This window comes from Xyrauchen texanus, chromosome 40, assembly GCF_025860055.1.
Source record: "Xyrauchen texanus isolate HMW12.3.18 chromosome 40, RBS_HiC_50CHRs, whole genome shotgun sequence".
Classification (NCBI taxonomy): Eukaryota; Metazoa; Chordata; class Actinopteri; order Cypriniformes; family Catostomidae; genus Xyrauchen; species Xyrauchen texanus.
In genome coordinates, this window is record NC_068315.1 from 26,489,309 (window position 1) to 26,509,635 (window position 20,327).

Here is a 20,327-nt window from a genome sequence, read left to right on the forward strand (position 1 = left end):
TATATTTTTAATGGCGTCTGATCTTTTCCGTTTTTATTTTATGTTGTTGTATTTTATGGGCATTATTAACTTTATTAATGTTACTATTCATTGACTGTATTAAATGTATTTAATAAATGTTATTAGTGTAATCTTTGTTACTATTATTGGTTTGATAGTAACATAAAACAAAAGAAAAAGTAAATAGCTTCAATGTAGCTTGCTACTTCTTGATAGTAGCTTGCAGCTGGTCAAACTACAGTTTCAAAGTATCTTCCCCAACACTAATAATTTATATTATATTTATATAAACGATAAAAGGACATATTATGTTGATTTCGGGTGATCCACAAGTTTGTTAAATGCTCCAAGTTTGTCAACGAATTCAGTTTCTTTTAGTTTACATATCAATATAAACCTTTAATCTTTAGTAAGTATGGGTCACTGATAATTATTTACGTTCTTTACAGTGTCGACGCCGCCCAAAGAATGACCCTGCACGACACTTCAAATGAGCCCGCCTTCTGAAGCATCCTATTGGTTGATACATTTGCGAGCATGCAGTTGATTGGTAGATTTGCTGTCATTGAAGCATAACCAGGAAGAATACAAGGAAGTAAAACGGAGGTCCGCGTTAGGGAAGAAGAGACATGATTTGAAAGAACCGTTCAGAAATTCCACTGCATCCATAGATTACCAGGTAATGATTACTCTTTTTATAACCCACGTTTTCATTCATTGGTTTTTGTTTTGATATGAAAAAGTGAATTTACTAGTTAAAGGTGTTTTGGGCCAGAGCTCTCACGTCCCTGCGGTTAAAATCAAGAGTAATTGTTTACACACGACAGCTACGCCCTCGTCCTGAGGTATGTTGTTCTATTACAGTAAGAGATCAGCAGTATAACCGCTATTAAATGCTCGAGTTGTGGGAAAATATAATTTTGTCCCATAAAACCTTTTACAATCAAAATACAGGTAAGGTTCTTAAATTGTTGATAATTTCCACGTTTTAATAGGAGGTAAATTTATAAGATCTGAATTGTAAGCGTTGTTCTCTTTGAATTGTTTAATAACGGTATATTATTGGCTGTTCTGTTGCTTATTTAATTAAAAGATTAGTTAGACTGTGGATTAACTGACTGGCTCTATGCCTGCGTCTAAGTCCTAGAGAATTTACATTAAAAAGTAAATAAATAAAAGGTGTACATGGAGAGTAAATGATAAAAACCTTGACGTTTTGTTTCAGAATGTCGTCCAATGAGAGGGAAGAGACAACTGACGCCCAAACAGTGCTGGTTCAAAAAGTCTTAGAGACCAATAGCAGGAGAGATGGCAACTCTGACATTAACCATCACAGAGGAGTTACTGAAGGTCCCTCTCAACCTAATGATGACACATCCATTGTTACAGATGCAAATACTATCGCTGCCAAAAACCTGGCCCTGCTCAAAGCCCACTCTTTGGATGTGAAGTTTGAAGTTGGTGAAGAATATGACATTATAGAGACCATTGGCACAGGTGCTTATGGTGTGGTCTCATCAGCCCGGAGAAGAGACAATGGTAAGATGGTCTCTCTCTCTCTAATTCAGTGCGCTTCATTTTACAAAAAGTAACATGTTAAAAAAATGTACGCAATTAATCGCAATGCCCCAGACCGTAATAAGGAAGATTCCTGAGAAATGCAAGCTTGTAGTACCACCTGTTTACTCACTATATACTGTATATATATTTCTTTCTAGCTTAGCCTATAGCGTGAGTTTGGAGCATGGCTATTTGGACTTGTTATTCAGCTGGGAAAATATGAACAACTATGGCAGACTTGTACAGAGGAATATACATTTTGTTTAATCTACGGATGTTAAAGCCAAAATTCGAAGATTTGCTAAAAGACAGAATAGAGTAAAACAAGAGTTAACATTGGCATCGCATTTACAAGGTGGAGGCCACACACACACACACACACACACACACACACACACACACACACACACACACACACACACACACACACACCACCAATGATGAGATCGCTCTGGCAAACGTGAGTGCCAATATCAAGATTGCCGTGGAAGTTGCTAATACGCCACCCCGTCCAAAAACTGATGTAGGAACTAACCAAAAATTAGCTAACTACATTGAACAAATGAAAGGAAGAAAAAAAATTTATTAGTAAATTGGGAATGATTTATCAATTATTTAATTCTACAATTAATCTACTAAATACTTTAAAGAATGTATCTGGGATTTCATGACATTTCAACTGGGGTTACATTAAATATGGGGACAACATTACATTTAATAAATCAATTCATACTAAATAAAATATATTACACTTTTTTTTTATTTTTATAAATTTATACTAAATACAACTTATAAAAACACTTTTATATTAACGGAGTCAAAAGCATAGTAATAAACGGCTGTAATTACCTTAATATTTAGCTTTAACAAAGAATACAAAGTAACTTTTATGCATGGGCTCAAGTGAATCAGTGTATCCTAGGGTTGTAACCTAGGGTTTTTTTTTTTGTTGTTATTTTACAAGCTTCTATATTCAATATGCGTGACATCCTAAGCCTACGTAACATGGGCATACACGTGGAAACCACTTCAATGCACGCAAGAAGCTCTAAAATTATTTTTAAGATTACTAGATGAATCTGCGAGAACTGAGAGTGCAACCATATAATACAGGAAGCGGGAGAGAGAAATAAGAGTATTTTTATCCAGGAGGGATGGGGGCTTATATTAAAGAATTCTTAAGTTATGATCTGATCAGTTAAGTTAGGATTTTCACAAATTCATATAACAGAAGCAAATCCTAAATCAAGTTTGTTACTTTCCAACACTAATGCCAAAATCCGCCACTGTTCTAATGAATTGTATAGATTTAAACATTTATATGCTAGATTTGGCATTGTCTCAGTTAGACACCATACTGTTTTTATACTGTGTATATATTTTTTTTACTTTGAGTATATCTGCTGATTCTGAAATGAGCCGTCTTTGAGGATAGACAAATGTTCTTGTTTTAAATCTGAAGTTATTTATGCATTCAGGCCAGCAGGTGGCAATAAAGAAGATCCCTAATGCTTTTGAGGTCTTGACGAATGCCAAACGCACACTCCGAGAGCTGAAGATTCTGAAGCACTTCAAACATGACAACATCATTGCCATTAAAGATATTCTGCAGCCTTTGGTCCCTCACTCGGCTTTCAAATCAGTGTAAGCTTGAATAGTACAGAGTAGCGCACACTTTCTCTTTTGACTAGAGTATGTAAAGCAATGGAAGTGCCTCTTACTTTGTGTCTTATTCCTGTCTCTTCAGTTATGTGGTTCTTGACCTCATGGAGAGTGACCTGCATCAAATTATCCATTCCCGGCAACCTTTGACCCCAGAACACACACGCTACTTCCTATATCAGCTTTTAAGAGGCCTAAAGTACATTCATTCAGCCAATGTCATTCACCGTGATCTCAAGCCATCTAACCTTCTAGTCAATGAAAACTGTGAGCTTAAGATCGGTGACTTTGGTATGGCACGTGGATTAAGTGCAGTCCACACCGAAGAGTCGCGTTCCTTCATGACGGAGTATGTGGCCACCCGCTGGTATCGTGCTCCTGAGCTCATGTTGTCCCTTCACTACTACAGCTTGGCCATCGACCTCTGGTCTGTTGGCTGTATATTTGGTGAGATGCTTGGCAGAAGGCATATGTTTCCCGGGAACAACTATGTGCATCAACTGCAGTTGATTCTTTCTGTTTTGGGCTCTCTACCTGAGAGTATCATAGGGTCTATAGGATCCGAGCGGGTGCGCTCATATGTGCGGAGCCTCCCCTCAAAAGCGCCAGAACCATTTGGTGCACTGTATCCGCAGGCTGAGCCTGCTGCACTGGACTTGTTGGGTGCCATGCTTCGCTTTGACCCTCGTGAGAGAACCAGTGCATGTCAGGCCCTAGAACACCCCTATCTGGCCAAGTACCATGACCCGGACGACGAACCGGTGTGCGTGCCTGCCTTTGATTTTGAGTTTGATCAGCAGACTATGGGCAAAGAACAGATCAAGGAGGCTATACTGACAGAAATCCAGGACTTCCATAAGAATAAGCAGGGAATCAGAAAGAAGATCCTGTTCACACCACTGCATGATCCAGTTCCAACAGTGAGTGGTATCTCCAATAACACCATTTGTGGCGCTCCACAGACTCCGCACCTGACAGAAATGGCACAACCACTTCAACAGCCAAATCTTAAATTCAAACCAGCAGACACTAAAAAAACTAATGCTATTCCTTTGTTTTGTAACCAAGATAATCCCCATGCACCACACCATATCACCCAGATGTTGCCATCCTTGTCCCAGTCAGTAAGCTGTCAGGATGTGGACATGCTCAGTGCAAACTCTGACGGCAAACCGGAAACTATTGATCTGACTACTCCTACCTCTAGTCAGTGCACACCTTTTACTGAACCAATGACAGATTACACAAAGAAGGAGCTTGTCTCAAATCATGCTAGTCTCCCTCAGTCTGGCCCTTCACTCTCTCTCACACAGTCCCAGGCTCAGTCACTATCTCAAACCCTCTCTCGCTCTCTTGGAAAAGGAGGAAAAGCAACAACCAATGAAGCTACAAAAAAGGAGGGAGCAATTTCAGAAGACACAAAGGCCGCTCTCAAGGCTGCCTTGCTCAAATCAGCTCTAAGGCAAAAGGCAAGAGGTACGTTTTCTATTTTGATCATGCATTTTTGTATGAAAAACCCTTTGGCTGTTAAGTTGAGGCATCTGTACTGTATATTTACATGTTACATTTGTGTTATAAGATTTCTCTTAAGGCCACAGAGATTCAACACAAGACCCACTTTTCCACATTGGAACTAAATACAGATGTCACTCCTCTTCTGAGTGCTTAATCCCATTCTGTACACACAAAGTTTGGTTATTTACCGGAGTGATAAATCTCACAGAAAGAAACACTGTATGTGCCAGGACTCATTAGAAAATGTTGACATAGATTATTATGTTCAAAAATAATGAACAAAAAATGGGTTAAACTGTTGGCGTACATGCTTCTTGTTTGGAGCCTTGCAATGGCAAAATGCTGCTGTAGTTCTCAAGCATCACAATTTTGGAAGTGACTATATTATATTCACATATAGAATGATCATTTGGGGTATATGATCATTTAAACTCCCAAAGCATTGTGGTGTGTACGAGGCCATGGAATACTTAACCACTGAAAGTTAAGTATTCCATGGCCTCGTACACCACAATGTGAATCGATGGGTCTGTTCCAAAACCTTGTTGCTGCCTTTCTGTCTTTAGCCTACATACTGTACATAGGCAGCTGCCTTCTGTTGCAGAAGGCAACTCTTCATAGACAACAACTCCGCGCTTCATTCAAAAAGCGCACCTCACGCACAGCAACTGATTTCAATGCAGGTGACATGAGAGGAATGACGTGATAATCTAATGAGCATAAATATGCATAGCATAACATTTCATTTTGGACAAAATAGTGTTTTCTATCATTTTAAACTTTTTTTCGATGCTTTTCAGACTTGAATGGAAAATAAGTGCATTTAAAATCAAAATTTCTCTTGCTTCGTCCTCAATCTTGGATATATTTTTCCACCAAGCTCATTACAGGGCACTCTGGGATAGCCACTCCAGGAATGCTACCTTAGAATTTGGTCAAAATTAGGTATCTTACTAGGAAGATACCTACTTTTTCGAACATTAAAAAGCAGATCACTGGGGTTTGGAACAAACCCAGCAAGTACTGTCTTAAGTATATACTGATTTTATCATCCCCAGATGGAGGCTCTGCAGCTCTTGGTATAGACCTAATTAGAGGAGCTGTTAGAGGTTTATCCTCATCGCTTTCCTCTAACTGTGGCCCAGAGCAGAGAAAGCCAGTGACTGCCCAGGAAAGACAACGAGAGAGAGAAGAGAAACGTAGAAAGAGACAAGAACGTGCCATAGAGCGAAAGAGGAAGATAAAAGAGAAGGAGAAGAAGGAGGGAAGACCAGGAGAATCTTTGGGTGGGGTTTTACTCAGCGACAATGACAAGAAGCTGTTGGAGCGCTGGGGACGAATGATGGACAACCAGGTGGACAAATTGCAGGCCACAGAAACAATTAATGCCAAAACCGATGAGAGTAAGACCACACCCTGCCAAATCCAGCCAGCAACAGGAAAAAACCTCATTAAAACAAACTCTGATGGAGGAGAATCAATGCCGCCGAAACAACCAAATGAAGTGCAAGTTTTCAAACCCCCCCAAATACTGCCTCAGATGGGACAGAGTGTTGGGGAAGGAATCTTCCATCCACCCATTACTCATGAGGCACCGGCAGTCTCTCTAGGCCCAGCTCAGAATGGAGATGTAGGAATTGTTGGTGTAGCAGGTGTAGTGGGTGGCAGAGGTGTTGGTCTGGTTGGTAGTGGGTTAGGTGTTGTTGGAGGAGGGGGCATAGGTGTGGTAACTGCTCCTAGTGCCTATGCCAAAAACAACATGCTAAAATCCCACTCACAATTTCTAAGTGTTGGAACAATGTTCACCGACAATTGGACAGGAACCCAGGCAGGTGTGGGAACATCTCAGTGCCAGCAACCAATATCATATCAACCCCAGAAAACTCACCAACCTCCCCCAGAACTGAATCCTCAAGCTCACATAGGCTTTCCTCAGCAGACTTGTACACATCCTCAAAGCCAGAGCCATTCGCAAATACAATCTCAACCCCTCAAACACACACCATCACAGTCCAATCCTCACATCCACCTGCTGCCAATGGAAACGTTTATAACCAAACCATCATTCCTGAACCCAAGCAGCGCTGCCAGCATTGGGGTCTCAGACACCAGCAAATCTCTCCCTAATCCAGAGACTGTCAATGGTGCTCAAACCCTTGACAAACTTTGTGGTTTAGGGGAGCATCAAAATTGCTCTCAATCACAGGGCCCTTTAAAACAGCTTTCAGCAGCTGCAGCTCAAACCTGCCTTAGCCTCACGGACACTGGACAGCCAGCAAACAGCATCCCTGATATCCATTCAGTGACACAGCAACTCTCAAAGTCACAGGTGAGAGAACTTGCATGAAGGTGAAAGGTTTAATTTCTGAGAGCACAAAATAGAAAATGTGAAAACAAAACTTGCTGCCATGATGTTGGCCTTACCACGTTCCTAGTTTTTGCCAAGGTATTCTGAGTGGCTTGCTTGGTGGTTTCTTATTGACCCAAGTCAAAAGCGTTTATCCCCAATTCTATAAGTTCTGGTTCTAGATATGGTTCTGAGCCCTCTTGTAAGTATATGACCCTGTCTCCACCTGGTATTAAAATGTGTTCTCTGTGATCTGATCACAAGTGGTTAAGTGGGCTACTCTAATGAATGAGTGCTTTCTCAGCCCTTGATGCATGACATTGTGGCTGAGAGGAAGTGAGACTGTTTGAGTGATCATGAGCATTTTCAGCTTCACTCCCTTTAATATTCTCACTTACGGTGTCAATTAAACTCTCAGTATCGCATCAGTCGCTCATCTCAGCGCTATTCAGTGAGGATCCCAATTTAAATCAGATTAATGTTGGTCACATTACCACTACTCTCATCTATTACATTTTAACCATTTTAATGGCACCGCATCTTCATGCATTTGCTTAATAATTAGTGATTTGTGTTACAGAAAAACACCAAAGACGTATCATAGATATTAATGATTACTCACTGGAGCAGTTTTAGAGCTTGTAATGGATACATTTTTCTTATTTTTGGTAAATCATGGTTTACCAAATTATTTGGGTTTTTACTGCTTACCAGTATGTCCCATTGACCTTTTGATATTGACAACAGAACTATTAATAACCATCTCAAAACAAATAAATATTAGCAATTCACAATTAAATTTTTATGTAATTTTGGTAACTTTATAAAAAGGTTCCGTACATTAATAAATTAGGTATCATGAACAAATTAACTATATATTTTTTACAGCCTTTATTAATTGTAATGTTTCTTTAAAAAAAATTACAATTGTTCATGTTAGTTCATAGTGCATTAACGAATGTTAACTTATACAACTTTTGATTTAATTTTTTTTATAGTACATGTTGTAATTAAGTTCATAAAATAATGTTGTTAAATAATGTTAACAAATGGAAGATTTGTTACCGTAATTTAACTTTGTGGGGCATAAGCATATAACTGGACAATATAACATGCAAAAGTGTGGCAAAGGGCACTTTTTAAAAAAATCTGTATCGGCCATTCTTAGTGTTAAAAGATCCGAGATCGTATCGGCCTGAGATTTCCTGATCGGTGCACTGAAGAAGATCCATGAAGTTTTGTGCTTGTGTTTGTGTGTGTGTGTGCAATATATATATATATATATATATATATATATAATACAAACGCACAAGAACTTCATACATATATATAAATAAATAACTTTCTTAGATTTTCTAATCTGTTACCTTCTTATAAAGCTACACATAACCGCCAAAGATAAAACCCTGGTTTTGAAGTAGCGTTTATTTACAGGCAAGGGGTGGTGTGGTCACATCCATTTTTGACTACCTCTGTATGTGGTTTCAGTGATCCGTTCACAAATCATTTTGCACCTCGTTTCCACTATAGGGCTGGGCGATAGGATGATGTAATCAGATATCAACATCTGACAAATATCCAGATGCCGATATCGACACTCATTGACAGATGATGTTCGACAAAATCGGGAAATGGAAAAAAAAAACATGGAACTGGGAAGTCGCCAGATATATTAAATAGTTGCCCAGGTTTGAAATTGGCACCCGAGAGTCGCAACCTGCCAAATGTGGGTTGTCTATTCCATGTGCAGTGGCAGGGAATTTTGCTCATCTACCCACCACTCAGGCGGGTGACCTGTAAGATGCCTCAGTGTGACGCATGACAAAAAATGCTATTAGAGACAAAGGCACGTGCTTGAAGAAACACGCTTTATTATATTTTGAAGAACAGACGATACGCGTGTCTGATCCTCTGTTTGTTCAGAGGCGTGAAGCGTGTGCTTGTCTCGCGGAACACACGCATGTTAAGAGTTCTTACTCTTTCTTCTCTATTTCAGTCATCTGAAAACAGTTTGCAAGAATATAGTGGTTTATGAGAATGCTGCAAATGGCCAAAGATATTCTCAGGAGGTGCTCAGAGTTAAGTTAGCTTTATTTCCACAGAACAGTTCGAGCCTAACGTCCATTGTGAACGCAACTCTGCAGGTTCACAAATAATAAAATAATAAAAGGACACATTAAACCTAAAATGTATTTACATTTCAGTGTTCATTATGTTCAATATATCATTATGTTTACATTTATAATTTTGTTTAGATCTTAATTTGTATTAGTAATTTTCCACCTGTTATAGGAGACTGATTGGCCTACTTGCGTGACAGCAAATGGGAGAGAATAGAGTGTTTACAGGGTGCGAACGAGGCAGTTTGTGGCAAGTTTTGAGGATAAGAAAGCGCTCCGGAGTGTGACGCCTGTTTTTATTTGTGTTCAGAGCTACGATGCGTATATAACACGAAAGTTAAATTTAAGTATGTTGTGGTTAAATGCAACATTTTTGACCACTTTGTTATTTTGATTGCTTTTTCGTTTCATTTTTAAGTGCAATTTTTAAATTTAGAAATACCTTTTGGAATACGTTTTTCTTGTTTCAATAAGTTCATTAAATTTTGAATGCAAAAATATTACACACACCCTCAGCAGTGGGGCCAGGGGGGCTAATGATGTAATCAGATATATTTTCTTTTTTTAATAAATATATCTTGAACATATTTCTTGCATATCGGCCATCATAATACCAGGTGGTAATGGGGTTAGGGCAAAAAGAAAGCACACATCTCCTAAACAGGATGCATATCAGGAATAAATTACATCTGAGTACAAAGACTTTTTGAAAAGCATCACCAAAAAAATGATATTTTCCAAACATACAGAGTCCACTGTATGCTTCCGTTTGTACATAACATGTTTTGTTCATGTGCCGCAGAAATTACACACCACCATAAGTCACTATACTTCATTTGAGATGAACTGCATTCTATTTTCAGTGTTGGTCAAAAGATTGTTTTAGTGTCTCTTTCCTTGGTCTCTAATTTTATCTGTCATACCCACGTTGTCATTTTCCCTGCCAGGTTGAGGACATTTTGCCCCCAGTTTTCTCAGTGACCCCCAAAGGCAGTGGAGCTGGATACGGTGTTGGCTTTGACCTTGATGACCTATTCACGCAGTCTCTTTCCGAGCTTCAGCACTCTGACCTCCGGGAAAGGTTTGTCAAAAGTCCTGGGGCCTGATGTATTAATGTTACTAATGCACAAAATGGGCATTGGCAATTTCTCACGCACATCAGTATTTATAAAAAATAAACTTGCCATTAATATATGTGTGAACCATCTGCACACTCTTAGCCTTGGATCTTTTACTATTGTATGCAAGTTGGTGAACAAACTGAACAGACTGATTCCAAACTCTGCTTTTACAACACATTTAGATTAAAAACGTATTGAGTTAAGCCCTCAGATGAGAAGTAATGGTTATCCAGGTGATATTTTAATTTGATTTAACTAATTAAAAAGGCATTAAAATACTCTGTAGACTGTAAAAAGGAAAGATTGGTTAAAGATGTTCTGCTTTTAGAAGACTTTTCCCATAATATTATACAGCGGGAGCATGGTTTTAAATGAGAGTAGGGATTATTTTGGTTTGTGGGATTTTCATTTCCCAAAGGCCATCAGCTTGGAATTGTTTAATTACAGAAATCACATTCTGAGATCAAAGACAGCATTAAAATCAAGATAAATCTATGATGTGTACTTGACACACACTGACGTGGAATGGCCTGGTAAAATGTCAGACACTACCCGACACAGTTGTCGAATGGACCAAGGGTGGTAGTCTGCTGTCTGCATAGGTCTTATCAGAAACACAAGTGCAGCATCACAAAACATACACATAATATGTGCTGACTGCCTCACTTAATCCTGACCTGAAGTGCAATTGTAACTCTGTTTGTCTAAAATATTAGACACAAATCTTTGCAGTTCAGCTGTTTTTTTGAATATAAAACAAAAGATAAGCTTGCAAGTTTTATTTTTAAAAAGTGCTTTAAATATCTGAAGATGTCAGACAAAAGTATTTTACTTCATTTCTCTTGCCTAGCTCTTTGTTTCCAAGCCTAGGCAAGTTTATTTATAAAAAGTGCTTTACATAAAAATTATAAAAATACGAGAGAAAATCAAATTTAAAACCAAATGAGAGCAAGAAATAAGAATAAAAAGTAATAAAATTAATTTTACAAAGTACAAATTATTAAAAAAGAAATGAATACTGTAATAAAATGAAATCAAATAAAATTCCAGTAAAAATATCTAACTTATCTATTAAAGAAAAACACCTTTTAAAACGATGATTTACCAATGGGTGCGTATACTGCAATTATTTTCAAGGTATAGGCCTGTTCTCTGAAAACACATCTTCATGTCTTAAAGACTAAAATAACTTTTCTTAGGTAAACTGATGTGGTTTAAAGGATGTCTAGATACTTTAAATCTAGACAAAATCTAAGAAATGTACTTGAAATGTTTGACTGTCATGCACATTTTAATTGAAATATACTCATTTCTCTGTTTAGTCAGATTGACTTGGTCCCCCTCTCTGCATCCCTGCTTTCTGATTGGCTCGAGGTACACCGCATGACCCCTGTTGACATGGAGTCCCTTCAACAGGAGCTCCAGCTTGGATCTCCCATGATCCTTTCTGACAACTCAACGCTCCCTGACAACTGATCATTCCATCCACATTTCTTGTCCAACACCTTGTAGAACCTCTTAAGGGAAGTGAACAAAGGATCTTGATAGTTGTATCGTTTACCAGTGTACTATGCCTAGAAGAGTTGGTAGAGTGAAGCTCATTGCAGTAGGCTCCAAATAATTAAGGACTTGACCTAAAATCTTACCCAGAAACGTGCCTTTATCTTTAGTGGGTTCACATACACTATTTCTTTGTGCCAACCTTAAAGTGTGATGCACAGTTCAGTTTTTGGGGGGGGGGGTTTCCATTCTAAGAATTTCAGTGCCATTACAAAGCAACAAGGATAAGCCAGGGAGGAGTTCAGTTCTGTTGTATCAGTTGTGCTAGTGCATCCTGCACTTTGATATTCATTAACTCTGTTATGTCTGAATGTGATTTTATGGCAACGTTCAAGCCAATAGCAATGAAATAGTAAAGGTCATATTTTTATCCCAAGTTACTTGCAGTACACACTACAGCAAGTCACCACAAGGGTGGCAGTATTGTGATGGATAAAACACAACAAGGGCAGCAAAGCACAGTGGCATCATTACTGAAGATGCCTGACTGTAGATATTAGTGCAGAGTAGAGAAGTGATTCGTTTGATTTTGCATGAATGCTTTCTAGAAAACATGCAAATTTGCTCCGTTTTTACACCAGCAACAAAAAGAGTAATGTCTTGAATAAATCTGTCACAGGGATTCCTATTCTCTTTGGTAATTGTCTTTTTTTGTGTGTGTGTGTGTGTGTGTGTTCTGTTTAATGATACAGAGACCACACAACAGTTACTTGCATATTTTTATATGCAGTGTTTGCATACCATAAATATGCATGCAAAAAAATGAATTACAAAAATGCATTTATTTACAAAATTAAGAAAAACATTAATCAATAGATACAAAAATACAATTCTTTCTTTATATAAGTGCATTACAGCAGTACATATGTCAAATTGCACTAGCAATCAAATTGAAAATTTGTTTTTACATGATCTAAAGTTACGGAACATTCATAATTTAGTATGCTTCATGCAACTGCCAATGAGGTAACGTATCCAGACTATATTAGCATTATCTTGGCTAAGATCTAGACCAGAATTCTGTTGATTTGACTAGTTAACCTCAGACACTTCAGTGAAAATTTAAGTGCGCATTTGCACAATACAATCACTCATTTATTCCTGTAACCGCTCTTATCACACTGTTAATCATTACTGATTTCAGTGAGTTAATGCATTACTAAAGGAATCAAGTGAGCAGGTAAAATACATACAAAACAGTTCAATCATTCGGCATGTCATTGTGGAATACTTGGGTGTGTACCATATAGGAAAGTACATATTATGACGTTTTGTAAAACACAAAAGAAAATGATTAAAATGCTCCTTTAAAGGATGAGAATTCTACATGTTATGACATTAAATGCCTTTTTATATAGGATGGCATTTTCATATTTTTTGGGTGGGCTTTTAGCATATACATGGGTCAATGTGTTTATCTCAGCATTCGTACCAATATATCTAGAATTACAGTCCTGAAAAGCACCATGACCGTGTCAGCCCAAATGCGACTTGATTCACTCTTCAGCTGGACTCCTCCTACATGGGACTGGATGTAGTTAGTAAATCTAGACACTTTGGCATAGACTCCTGGTCGGTTTGGTTTTGCACATCCAAGACCAAAGCTAACAATTCCAGCCTGCACCCAGCTACCATCACTGACCTGACACACCAGAGGGCCACCAGAATCACCCTAAATAGACAAAATGGAGACGTATGAAAAAACAAATGTCAGTAATTTTGTGGCAAGAGAAAAGCCGAAATTCGGCTGGGATATGAGAGAGAATTTTAAAAGGTGCACTCTAGTATTTTTATGTTTATGTAATCTTGGAAACTGACACCTATTAGATTCAGCATCTTTCAAACACAATCGTTTTTAGTTAAAGGGATAGTTCACCCAAAAATTAAATGTCTCATCATTTACTATAACTGTCCACTTTCACGATTTACATTCTTCATGCTTATCGCCACCTACTGGGCAGGGAGGTACATTTACAGTAAAAGGGGACTTAAATATTGATCTGTCTTTCACCCATACCTCCCATATCTCTTCAGGAGATATTTAACCACTGGAGTAGTATGGATTACTTTAATGCTGCCTTTATGTGCATTTTGGAGGTTTAGATTTCTGGTCACCATTCACCTGCATTGAACGGACCTACAGTGCTGAGATATTCTTCTAAAAATCTGTGTTTGTGTTCTTGAGAAGAAAGAAATTCATACACATCTAGGATGGCATGAGGGCGAGTAAAGAATGATAGATTTTAAATTTTGGGGGTGAACTATCCCTTTAACAACCTCATTCTAGAAATGCACTATTCATAGTCAGTCATGATTGATTTAATCAATGAATGAGAATATACAATAAAATTAAGCAAGCAGTATTCAACTGGTCATGTAATCCTAAAATGGCAGCCCCCATGAGGGGACCCTCTCCATGTAGAATAAAACCACTTTTATGAGGTTACTGATGACTGGCATCATCATCTCAAGTGAGTAGTCATGATTCTATACATTGAATATTACAATTGATTTCTATTGGAGTAAAACTTAAAAAAAAAAACATAGCGTGTGCATCTTTAATATTTAAAAGAATTACATAAGCTTTAATTTGTGCTAGCCAATAACATTTTAACAAGTATGTTTTCCACATACTGCACACGCATCAACAAACAACACTCTCCTCACCTGGCACGAGTCCTTGCCCCCTTCTTGAAAGCCAGCACACATCATGTCAATGCGGATATCAATTTTCTCTGTGGGGTTTATCAGAAACATATCCTGACATGTCTTCGAGTCAATGATAGGCACCTGCACTTCCTGTAAAGGTCCAAACCCCTGCAGAGTAACTGAAGAACAAGATGGAGGTTTAGAGAGAATGATAATAACAATAACTACTTCCTATTGTCATTTACAAAATAATCAGAAGAATATGCCCTGATGAGCTGTACTTATTTATGAAAGAAAAAGAAGAATTGTCTTTCTAATGCAGACATTTGTCCTTCATTCTGATTTATTTACAAATATAATGATGTCTAGCATATATTGGGTTCTTCAGATGACTTAAAGCATACTGCACTTGGGCTACTCTTATGCTAAAATGTGTGATTTATAAGTGATTAAACTTCCAAAATGTAATTTCAGTATGCCATTATGAGTTTGCCTTCGCTATCTTTCATCATTCACACTCAAATGAAATCACTGTTACTGTTTCCAGGTGCCCAAATCAAATATGTTGATTACGCCGCAGGTTGAACATTGTGGCGTTTGGTCTCAAGACACAAAAGACCAAAAGCGTTTGATGTAATTAACGTCCAACCTGCGCTGTAGCCTCCAGATTTGATTTATGAATTGATCAATGATTTGATTTGAGAGTGCATTGCAACTTAAACTTTAGTCTGTTCATCACACAGTCACCATTCTCTTTCATTACATTGCAAAAAGCCGTGTAAGGACTCTTCAAATATCTCCTTTCATGTTCACCGAAATAAAAGTAATGTGGGTATGGAATAACATGAGGGTGAGTAGAAAAAGACAACATTTTCATTTTTGGGTGAACTGTTCCTTTAAGTGCAGATTACATATTACATATTTATGAGCTGTGCATGAAGTGAGGAATGTCAGATAATTGTACTATGTGATTCAGACAACCCTTACTCCCCGTCACTCACCTCCATCTCTAATGTCACCCCATCCAGTGATCATGCACCTCATGTCACTGTTGAACTCAGCACTGGCTGTGGGCAAGCAGACCGGCTGAATGCGTTCAGTCCACACAACAGGTGACGCCAGCTCCACAAGGGCGATATCCTGGCCCAGCTGTGGGTCTGTGTACCCCAACGGAACCACCACACGACGGACATTATGACTGGTCTCGTCCGGGTTCCAACCGTGCAGCTTCTGCCGGCCCACGTAAATGATGTAGGAGGAGATGTCATTAGGACTGGCAAAGAGGAGAAATTAATATTCAAAGTCTGTAATAAAATCGCAATGTGAAAAAAGCATTGTGTTTACTTAAAGGAACAGCTTTCCAAAAATTTAATTCTGTCATCTTTATCTCACTCACCCTCATACTGTTCCAATCCCGTATAATTTACTTTCTTCTGTGGAACACAAATGTTAGGCAGGATGTTAATCTCAGTCACCATTCACTTACATTACAACTTTTTTCATATAATGAATGTGAATGGTGAATGAGACTAACATTCTGCCTAAAATCTTTTGTGTTCCACAGAGAAAGCAAATACATACAGGGCTTTTCTTCTTTTTTTTTCATTCCATTTTGTGTGAACTATTCCTTTATTATTTTACTGGTGTTTAACAGAGGTGTATGCAAACTCACTTTGGAAAGCAATGAGCAGCTGACAGAACCCAGTTCTCTTTAATGACAGTTCCTCCACAAACATGTCCTTGATCATTCTACAATGTACACATCATTTATGGATTAGGTGAATATTAATAAAAGAAACAAGTCAGGACAGACAACTCAGAATGTACACTATAATGTAAATAAATAAAAAGACTTATCAACTTTTATAAGGGAGGAGAAAATGATTTCCATATCTTTTGGTGTTGATGTCAAAAGCTGTGTGGCTAATCCTAATCCAATATTTGGCCCAATGTTTGTGCCATCATTTAGGGTGGTACAACCACACTTCTATTATCGTTTATGCATTCACAAAAACTGTAAATTTTCCTATTATTCTATTACGTGTGAATATTTTTACATATTGGGTGCCCTACGCAGTGCCTGGTAAAATTAGGGACATTCAATGTTTGACTTTTTGAAAGGAATTTCTGGGTTCATAACAAATTAAGCTTAATTGACAGAATTTGTGGCAAAATGTTAATTTCCACAAACAATTATTTAGACTCATCCCTCCTTTTCTTTAAATATCAAAACTGAACTTACTATGTAAGTGAATGGGGCCAATATTATAGCTTATAATTTTATAAAAGCACTTACATTAATTCTGTTACAACTTGTGTTAGGTTAGCAAGTGATTTTTTAAAACTAAAATCATGTTAACAAATATATTGTTTACAAGTTGTCACTATACTTTTGAAACAGTGAGGGTTTTAAATGATCTAATTGGGCCCCATTCACTTCAATTGTTCATGCCTCACTGTAACCCAGATTTAAAATTGTATTATAATTTTTTTTTTTTAAGAAATGGAGGGAAGAGTCAAAATTGCTGTTGATATAGTTTAACTTTTATTAAACACGGAATATATCCCTTTAAGGAAACTTTTGTACAATAAAACATTTTGGTACTATGTTGGGTTACCAATAAATGTCCCATGTAAAATGTGAGCCCTGAAGCGAAACCAGTTGAGAACTGCTGACTATGAAGAACTTCAAAGTAACCAAAGCCTCTTGGCTCTTTCTCTGTATTTCAAAATATTTCAAGTATTGTCAAGCCATTTTTACCTGAATATCCACCTGCCAAGGCCAAGCTCCATCTGACGCAGAAGAACCTCCAACAATCCTGTTTTGCATTTGTGGCCGACCACATTCTAAAATTAAGGTAACGGTTTTCAGTCAGCATCTTATTTTACTTGTTGGCTTTCCTCTAATGAAACAATACAACACAAAAAGCTACCTTCATGCTGCAAGCATATTGATATAGGTTAATATAATATGGGACCCCCATCATTATGAGTCACTTTGCCCCAGAATCACATTTGATTAGCTTTATGCAATACATTAAAATGAAAGTCTCAAAGAAAATGTAAATTATTATTATTATATGGCAATATAGTTGAAATATAATAATGATATCATTAGGAAGTTGAGATTTTCTTGATTACTTTATTGCTTAAAATTCTAAATGTGTTTCTGTGTCAAACTGACTCAAAATGATGGAGCAGCTCACATATATTAAATGTAGATTTTCACTTATAGAGTTCCCTCTCACAGACACAAACAACATTAGTAAATTAAGTCAGTCTCTTACCTTGAGCCTCGCCCATCCATAACAACCCTGAATGGCGCCCAACATAAATGGAAGCGAAACATTAATAAATAATTAAAAGTTTATTACCCCATGTTGATGCACTACTAACACCATTCAACAAACTAAACGATCGAAACACAACGTTTTCTTTGGTAGGCACCTACCAATAAACACCAAGAAGACGGTCCAACAATTTGATGTGTTCTGCATCCTTTTAAAAACGTTACTTTTCTTCTGGTGTCTTCAGGAAAGTTAATCTTGATTGAAGTTGATAATTCCGAAGGAAACGACGCAAATCTGTTAAACGATTGTTAATAGAAAAACTGACTTCCTAGATAGACGAAGTCTAGAGATTAGTGACCATCAAAACGTATAAACATTTGCCTTAGACTAGCGAAAATATTGTTCGATATCTTTTTTTAACGATACACCTACTGTCCACCAATAGCCAATCAGAAGCGTCCGCCCCGCCCATTGGGAGCGCAGACTACGCCTTGCCCCTCACCTGGTGCAGTTTTGGTTTTCCAATTTGGTTTCGAGAATGTGTCCTGGAATGTGGGAAGGCAAGGCAGATAAAAGTTTGATGTGCAATGCCCAAATAACTCTAATCTTAATAAAATAACAATATGAACCGTTTCACCTAGTGGTTAAAATATATAGGCCACTTTAATCTGTTACATAAATGTTCATTTATTGTTTCCAACATTCTGTAATAATTTACTCGAGTTTAAAGCTGTTCAAGTGACCTTTGTCATCTAATACTGGTGAGTAGTTTGCAGTGATTTTTGAAAATGGGTGTCAGCAATTGCTTTATATTCTCATGAATCATGGAAACATTCAAATTGAACATGTTTGGCTGGTATAGAATGGATCACAAGCAGGCAATGCCAAAGATAGGTTCCTATAATAAACAAAGCATGATTTCCACCTTTTGTTGTTTAAGTTGCAAATGTGGCTTTATCATATGTCAGCGTTCACCTACAGTAGATGGCTTTTGCCTGTGCGTGTTAATCTAACAAACAAAAATGATAAGGTAAACAGGGTGTTGTTTAGATCTTGGTTCCATTCCTCATTGAACTCACTCATGAGAAACGTGCTTCCTCAAGTCATGCCTGCATTGGCCAGGTGTAACATTAATCCTTTTCTTTGTTCTTTTCATCTTTTTTTTTTTTTTAACAGGTTTTGGGTAAGTCTTCTCTGTCTATGTAATCTCTAGTGGTCTACTTATATTTTGCAGAATGATGTGTTTTTGCTATTGCCTGATGCATTTAACTTTGTCTGTGCTTGTGTTTGTGAGGCGTCTGTGTCTGTGTAACAGATTTATCAAACTCCTCCACTGGCTCAGTCTCAGGAGGTTCCTGTGGAAACCCATTTGGTGACTTCTTCCCGTAAGGTTCCTGTTGATGCCACTTGCTGTGTTCCTTCTAGGAGGTCCCTGTGAGATATCCTGTATGATTAGATAGCACATCTGTTACCAGGCATAAAGGTCTGTCAAAGAGACTGTTCCTTGGGTTAAGATTCAGAAGTGCTATACTACATGGTTGTCATCAATAAACTATTTTCCCCAGAAGTACTTGGTTTTGCTTACTCTTCTTTATGTATAAGAAGACCTCTAATACATTGGAAAGCCAATGTATCTGGTCAAATACAAGAACATAAAGCTGGGTGGCCAATGGCTATTATAATAACACTAATACAGTTTAATGTCACTATAGACAAAAAAGATTTGAGGATTTTAAAAATGACTGAAATGAAATGCATCCTTATTTGTGGTCGACCGATAATGTTTTTTTAATTGCCGATATCCAGCGAGCAGGGTGGCCGATAGAATGCCGATATCACACAATTTAATATAGTAAATAACACAAAATTGCAACCAAACAATTTATAAAAGAATAAACTCTAAGTTAGCTCTATATTTACTACATTTTACAGTAAACTTTAACTGTGTAAAAAGTATTTTGCGATTTTTCTGTTTTGTCCTCAAATTTGTATAATTTATTTGCACATGAAGAAATTGTTAATATATTAGGATGAAGGATTAACAGTACATACAGCAGTCCAGCAATCATGGATGGCATGTCCACATTAGCCATCACGTTTTCTCAAAAAATACAGAATTCAATCAATTGTACATACTGTACAGTGCATGGTGAATAAGAAATGTATAGCACAGGTGAAACGCTTTTACTTTGAAGATGCACTCAAGCGCTCGTGCGGATTCAGTGTGAGCAACAATTTCTTGGCCAGGTTGGTTTATTACAAATGTTTAAATTAGATATGTGCATTTTTGCACATGGTGTATGATATTAGTTTTAGTGATATTTGCCATTTAATCATTAGAACAGATAGTTAAAAGTTACAGGGAACTGTTGAGGAGAGAGAGTGAGAATGAATGACATGAGCTCAAACATGTCTGCCGCGGCTTTGATATGCGGACCGTTTAAATGTCACTGTGTTGCACATGCTTCACATGCAAGCAGGCGATTCTCTGCGCCCTCAAGAA

General features: G+C 37.6%; 2 protein-coding genes across 2 annotated transcripts; one reads left to right on the forward strand and one right to left on the reverse strand.

The window, feature by feature from the left end:
- The first annotated feature begins 559 nt into the window (after positions 1–559).
- Positions 560–12,507, forward strand: mapk7 (mitogen-activated protein kinase 7). The gene is made up of 7 exons (XM_052112350.1): positions 560–679; positions 1,226–1,539; positions 3,039–3,204; positions 3,308–4,698; positions 5,796–7,066; positions 10,152–10,285; positions 11,648–12,507. Exons 2-7 carry the CDS (start codon positions 1,227–1,229, stop codon positions 11,799–11,801), a joined length of 3,429 nt encoding a protein of 1,142 aa, XP_051968310.1. The 5' UTR covers positions 560–679; position 1,226; the 3' UTR covers positions 11,802–12,507.
- A 195-nt stretch (positions 12,508–12,702) lies between these two features.
- Positions 12,703–18,234, reverse strand: LOC127633318 (serine protease 33-like). The gene is made up of 7 exons (XM_052112351.1): positions 17,986–18,234; positions 17,822–17,848; positions 17,296–17,381; positions 16,207–16,283; positions 15,536–15,807; positions 14,553–14,713; positions 12,703–13,557 (listed from the first exon to the last, which is right to left on the reverse strand). Exons 1-7 carry the CDS (start codon positions 18,029–18,031, stop codon positions 13,300–13,302), a joined length of 927 nt encoding a protein of 308 aa, XP_051968311.1. The 5' UTR covers positions 18,032–18,234; the 3' UTR covers positions 12,703–13,299.
- Positions 18,235–20,327: the final 2,093 nt, after the last annotated feature.